The sequence below is a fragment of the Panthera uncia genome, chromosome C2 (genome assembly GCF_023721935.1).
Source record: "Panthera uncia isolate 11264 chromosome C2, Puncia_PCG_1.0, whole genome shotgun sequence".
In the NCBI taxonomy this organism is placed as follows: domain Eukaryota; kingdom Metazoa; phylum Chordata; class Mammalia; order Carnivora; family Felidae; genus Panthera; species Panthera uncia.
In genome coordinates this window covers 4,104,663-4,110,662 of record NC_064810.1, presented here as the reverse complement: position 1 = coordinate 4,110,662, position 6,000 = coordinate 4,104,663, and the positions used below count along the sequence as shown (strand labels likewise).

The window sequence follows — 6,000 nt, the reverse complement described above, 5'->3', positions numbered from 1 at the left end:
AGGCAAGGGAGGAGGGGAGGAGGAGGGATAAGAAGGGAAGAGGAAGGAGGGAGGAGGAGGGAAAAGGAGGAGGAATGTGAGGGAGGGAGGAGGGGAAGGGAGGAGGGAGAGAAAGGGTGGAAGAGGCAGGAGGGGAGGAGGAGGGGAAGAGAGGAAGGAGAAGGAGGAGAGAAGAGGGAGAAGGAGGAGGGAAGGGAGAGGAGGGAGGAGGAGGGAGGGGAAGAGGGAGGGGGAAGAAGGAAGGAAGAAGGAGGGAGGAGGGGGAGAATGAAGGAGGAGGAGGGAGGAAGGAGAAAGAAGGCAGGAGGAGGGGAAGAGAAGAGGGAGGAGGGAGGAAGGAGAAGGAGGACGGAGAGCGAGTGTGAGTCCTCAATGCCTGGCCTGGCCTGCTGCTACTTGTGACAAGTTCTTTGCCAGAAAGGGAGAGGAGGCTTCCTCTCTGGAAACTCTGAGCGCTGGCGGGGAAGGAGCCACAAGACAGAGGCTCCTGGTCATGCGGGCGGGTGATGCAGGGGCCTCAGAGGCACAGGCAAAAGTTCACAGTGGACCCGTACCCAGGGAGAAAGGGAGGTTGGAGAGGATGCTAACGTCCCAGGGGCTTCCCTGGGTAAATCTGCGAGCCCCTCCAGTGTCTGCCCTGTCCCCGTCACCGCCAGGGCAAAGGAGGCGGGGCTCCACGAGTGTCCATCCAATGGGGGCTGCCTGGAGGTTTTGCTCGAGGGGGTGGGCCTCCTGCCCCACGAGGAGGACGGTGAGGGCCGGAGGGCGGGCCAGCACCATGCCCTCCTGGTTCCTGAAAGAGCCTGAGCTGAGCCTGGCTGGGGAGTTACTGCTCAGTTTCCTGAGATTGCCTGTCCCCGCAGGACGGCTGCGTCCCTGGCCCCGAGGCCGGAGGCATCTCCAGGACACTGCAGTTCCAGAAAGGTGTTCCTTGAGTGGAGCTGGGGTACGGACCGGGCGCAAGGCTCAGACACATCCCACCCCATCACCCCGCCTCCCCAGACGCAGGGGATGCATTTCTGAAGGTACAGGGTGCTCCCTTTGGAGAAAAAAAGGAGGGGGGCGGTGGAAACCAGGAATTGCTTACCTATACAGCGTAAAGAAACCACCGTTTTTGACGAACAGACATCACTACAAAAGAACAGGGGGTGTTCTGGTCACTAGAATACACGAGATGCTTGACCCTCAAAATACTTAGAAATAAACATTTTCTTCCCATGGTCGCACCCCCCCTGCCTCCCCAGACACAGAAGGGCCCGCGATTGAAGAGTCAAAAAAGGAGAGCACATCCACGTGGGGGACACTGGCATCAAGCAGACACTGAGTCCCAGCCCGGGTTTTAAGTCACAGCTGTGTGACCTCGGGCTCGTTACTTAACCTCTCTGTGCGTCGTTTCTCCCATCTGTAGAGTGGGATAACAGTGCCTCGCCATAGACTGGTTGTGAGGGTAAGCACCCAATAACATGAGCTATTATTTTTATTTCCAGAACTGAAAATCACCCTCTAATTTTGTAAGGAAGTCATCTGTAACTTTCCGGGTTCCTGTAACTGCTTTACATGTATTGCACAGAAAAACGAGACGACCCCTCGTTGGCTCAGGAGCCAAAGAAAAGTTAAGTCACTCATTTAGGAGGTAAGTGAAGTTACATCTGAAAAATAAGTAACTAGCGCATTCCGTCTCAGAGTGAATCTTCCCCTGACAGATGGTGGAGGAGAGAGGTAGCTGGTCGTGGGTTGCACCCAACGTAACCACATTCAGGGGGTCCCCCCGGGACCTGACCGGAAGCCTAGTCTAGACCACAGTGACCAACAGCCCCCTCTGCTGGCCGCCAATCTCCGTGTAGCCTGGCTTCATGCCAGCCCCCTTCTAGAAGGAAAAAAGGCATTAAGATCCCAATCGCAAAATCGCCTCGCTTCCCAACAGCATCCAATCCAGAGCAGAGCCCTGCTTCCTTGAACCTCCCCCAAACGACTCGACACAAGCCCAAGTTCCACACATAAAGTCAGCTTCTGACACCCTCACATCGAGATGCCCCCCGGTTCCACGGACACTGTGTGTCCCAGGCGTCGTCGGCTGTGCGGCATGGCAACGCCAAGAGAAGACACGTTCCCATGAAAAGAAAATGTTTTCTGAGGGTCACGAGGCTGACTCTCCTCCATGTGGAGGGGCCGCCGTCCGGCCACCAGCGTGTGGTCACATGGAGTCTGCGACTCGGGGATCAAAGCGAAGAGAAGGGAGCCTTCCGCCCCCCCACCCCCACCCGGCAGCCACCTTGTGAGTCCCGGAGGTGGTGGCCCTCCCTCCCCGCGCAGCCCTGATCCCACACGGGAGTGTCGCCGGGAAGGACAGAAACACTCAGCGTCGACAAAGAGCCCAGGCAGCTGTGTTTAGCTTCCTGGGCAGGCAGACCGCGGCCCCGCCGTTTTGATGTGCACCTGGTGAGCACAGCCCTCCTCCTGGGCTCACTCTGTCACGTTCCTGGGGACAGCCAGGCTGGGCAGCTTGGGCGGAAATCGGCCCCCCAGCCACCACGGCCAGCGGCCACCGGGAACGCAAAGCCGCCGCCGGCCGCCCGCTCAAAGGAAAGGAGGGGTGCCACGTCACTTCACCCATCCCAAGGGCAGCCCCTGGCAGCTGGCCCACGGGGAGGTGACGGCTTGGCCAGTCACCTGGGGATGAGCGATAGGGACCTGGGAGCTGACCAGGGCTCGCACACAAAGACGCCGTGCGACTTTCACATGAAAGAGCAGGCAGGTAGCAACGACGGTCTGGGGAGACGGTGAACATTTTAAACACGCGCGAGACGAAACGAGCAGCTCAAGCACCCCCTGTCCCCCATCTTCCCAACCAGCTAGGCCACCAATCCTGCGATCTGCTGTTCAGGTTCTCTTCCACCCACGGGACACACTGAGACCCGCCCCGGGCCACAAGTTGGCTTCGAGCTAAAGGACACGTGGGCTGAACCGAACTAGCTGCTCCCTCCCGGGCCCCCCGGGATGCCGCGCACGCCCGGCCGGGTGCCATCTGACAGGGTGGCTTGGGGGCCGGGGGACCAGCCATCCCTGCTGCTGGGGACCGAGGGGGCCCCTGGGGAAGCAGGACTTCCGGGCTGAAACGGGCACCATCCCGGGGCGAAGCGGGATGGGTTGGTCACCCCCCTTAGGACGCTGACTTTCTCGGGGGTTCGTGGAGACATACTTTGACCCGCAGTCCGTCCGTCTCTAATGTCTGGGGAGTATTTTAATGCGATCAGGAGGACTCTCCGTTTTCATTTTACCATGTTTTCTAGGGCCACCAGGGCCGAGGGCAGAGGGCATGAAGACAATGGCAAATAACCCTCAGCTGCTCCCCGAGAATGAACCACCCCCACTCCGAGTCCGATCTCCTCCCGGAGAGAAACTCTCAGCGATACTGGAATCTCAGTCCGAGAACGCCACCTCGGGACCGTGACTCCCCATGGTGTCTCCTGCTTGCTCTCGTTACAAAACTTCTTAAAGGAAAAATAAAGAAATCACCAAATACCTGTGGTACAGTTTCTTATAGAGATCCATATGGTTAGCACTTGCGTTCACCCTCATAAAGCTGGTGGCCCCACTGTCATCCGCTACTCCGTGGCTAGAATAGAAACTATTCCTAAAGGAGACGGAAAACCTTAATTAAAATAATGGCTTCATGATAAGCGACGGCAAATCCTTGGGCCGTATCGCCATACTTCTCTCGTACGGTGTTCGGATTAGGGGGGACACCTTAGCATGTGGGAAACAAAACCACAAGGTCTGATCAAGTGACGCTGTCTAATAATCCTCTTTGGACCCAATAACCCGGAAGCGTCAGGTGAAAGCCCTCCGTGGGCCTTTTTCTAATCTAGTTTGGGCGAGGATAGAGAAATAAGGACAGAGGGGACGTGAGTACATGTAACCTAAGAGAATTTACAGATGTTAAAACACTCCCCCGCTATAAAATCCCGTCGGGTCCTGAACACGATGGGGGCGTTACTATGTCCATTGAGGATGGCATTTGGAGAGATTTCGCTGGCTAAGATGCCAAGTTTCTTTCTTTTTTTTTTTTTTAAACATAATTTATTGTCGGACTGGCTTCCATACGACACCCAGTGCTCATCCCGACAAGTGCCTTCCTCAATGCCCATCACCCATTTCCCCCTCTGCCCCACCCCCAAAGATGTCACGCTTCTTATCAAGCAGTGATTAATCTTGACTACTGGCATATGGAGAACCCCCCCAGTGCTGCGCAGAAGTCACACAGAGACACCCCGAGGAAGACATAGTGACATACAAACACACAGCCTTTCCCCGTGCGGCCAGAGGGCTGCCATGCACGCCAAGCGATACCCTGGGGAGCCCCTGGCTGGGAGCCCCAGGGAGGGTCCCTCCTGCTTCTCCCCCCATCCCTGTGGCCACAGGCAGGACTGAATTCTCTTCCAAGGCAATCTGATGCCACCTGTCCCCCATTCAAAGGCTCAGTGCGTCCCCCAAGCATGTATGCAGTGAACGTCTGCACATCTGTGTCCTCTGACCTCCCCAACCCCCCGCCGCCCCCCCACCCCCAGCCAGGGAGGCCTGAGGAGGTGAGGCCTCAGTGCTCCTTAAGAGCTCCTTGAGAAAAGGAGTCCCCGGCCGGCACCCTGGACCTCGGCGACCTTGACCGTGGGTGGGAGCGGACGGGGAACCGGGAGTGGATGGAGGTCCAGGAGGCGGCAGGGCTGGGGGGTAGTGAGTCTTGCTCACCAGGTGCAGGGGACGGCGGCAGGGGGATGCGGTGGGCACCTGCTGGCTTCCCTGACCAGCTCTGGGAAGGAGCCAGAGGTCCCTCCGGGGAGGGCAGAGAGAATCTTCCCTCCGCTTCTGCGGTGGGGCCGCACTCACCGGTAGCCCATGTCCTGGCACGCGGCCCTTCCGTAGCCCTCGCTCCAGTCATCCTGACACACGGGGTGCCACGACTTCCTCTGGGACGAATACACTTGGAGGATGAAGTGCGGTCCGTAGAGGCGCACTGCAGCGAAGGAGACGCTCCGTGAGATTCTGGGGGACGTCCCGACACCACCCGAGCCCCCCCCCCCCCGCCCCCACACAAAGGCTCAGAGGCAGCGACATGAAGGGTCCTGTCCCCACGGCACTGACCACGCACCCCTTCCCGGCTCTAAAGTGCTCTTACCCCCAAAGCACTGGCAGCGGGTGTTCAGACAAGAGCTGGAAGGCAGGAGAACGTAAGCAACCGTGGACGGATGAATGGACACAAGGTGGCCCATCTACGCCACGGAGTGTCATCGGCCCTGAAAGGAGGCCCACGCAGGCCCATGCGCTGTATGAAAGGCCCAGAGTGGGGAATCCAGAGCAACACTCTGTGGATTAGTGGTTGCGGGGGGCCCTGGGGTGGGGGGAGGGGGTGATCGTAGAAAAGCCACCGAACTGTATGTTCTCAGGGATGAATTCTATGGTATGTGAGCCATATCTGGATAAAGCTAGTATTTAAAAATAAATGAAAAAGATAAAGGGTTTTTTTTTTTAAAAAAAAAAAAAGGTCTTTTTTTCAGTTTTATTTATTTATTTTGAGAGAGAGAGAGAGAGAGAGACAGAGAGAGTGGGTGGGGGAGGGGCAGAGAGAGGGAGAGAGAGAATCCCAAGCAGGCTCCGAGCATCAGCGCAGAGCCCGATTCGGGGCGCGAACTCACGAACTGTGAGATCCGTGACCTGAGCTGAAACCAAGAGTCGGATGCTTAACTGACTGAGCCCCCCGGGCGCCCCCAGAAATGATCTTTAAACAATCATTTTGAACAACAGATCGACCGTTCTTGCCCAACACCCCGGAACCTGGCAGAGCACCAGAGACATGCCACACCCCCCTGGTGCAAGGTTCTGCCTCTAAATTCAGTCACACTTCGCCCAAATGACCTCAGTGCTTATGTTTAAGGAAATGAAACACCTTAGACATCGTCTAAACCTCTCTCTATGCCAGTGACTTCTCCCTCCCTAGGGGTAACC

General features: G+C 57.3%; 1 protein-coding gene across 1 annotated transcript in view; it reads right to left on the bottom strand.

Annotated features, from left to right (window-relative positions):
• Positions 1–6,000, bottom strand: part of TMPRSS2 (transmembrane serine protease 2) — a 35,636-nt gene that overhangs the window by 8,393 nt on the left and 21,243 nt on the right. Inside the window, exons 6-8 of the mRNA XM_049627819.1 lie at positions 4,885–5,011; positions 3,524–3,634; positions 1,088–1,131 (exon numbers count right to left, since the gene is read on the bottom strand). Coding sequence (XP_049483776.1) covers positions 1,088–1,131; positions 3,524–3,634; positions 4,885–5,011 — 282 coding nt within the window. The remainder of the gene's footprint in view (positions 1–1,087; positions 1,132–3,523; positions 3,635–4,884; positions 5,012–6,000) is intronic.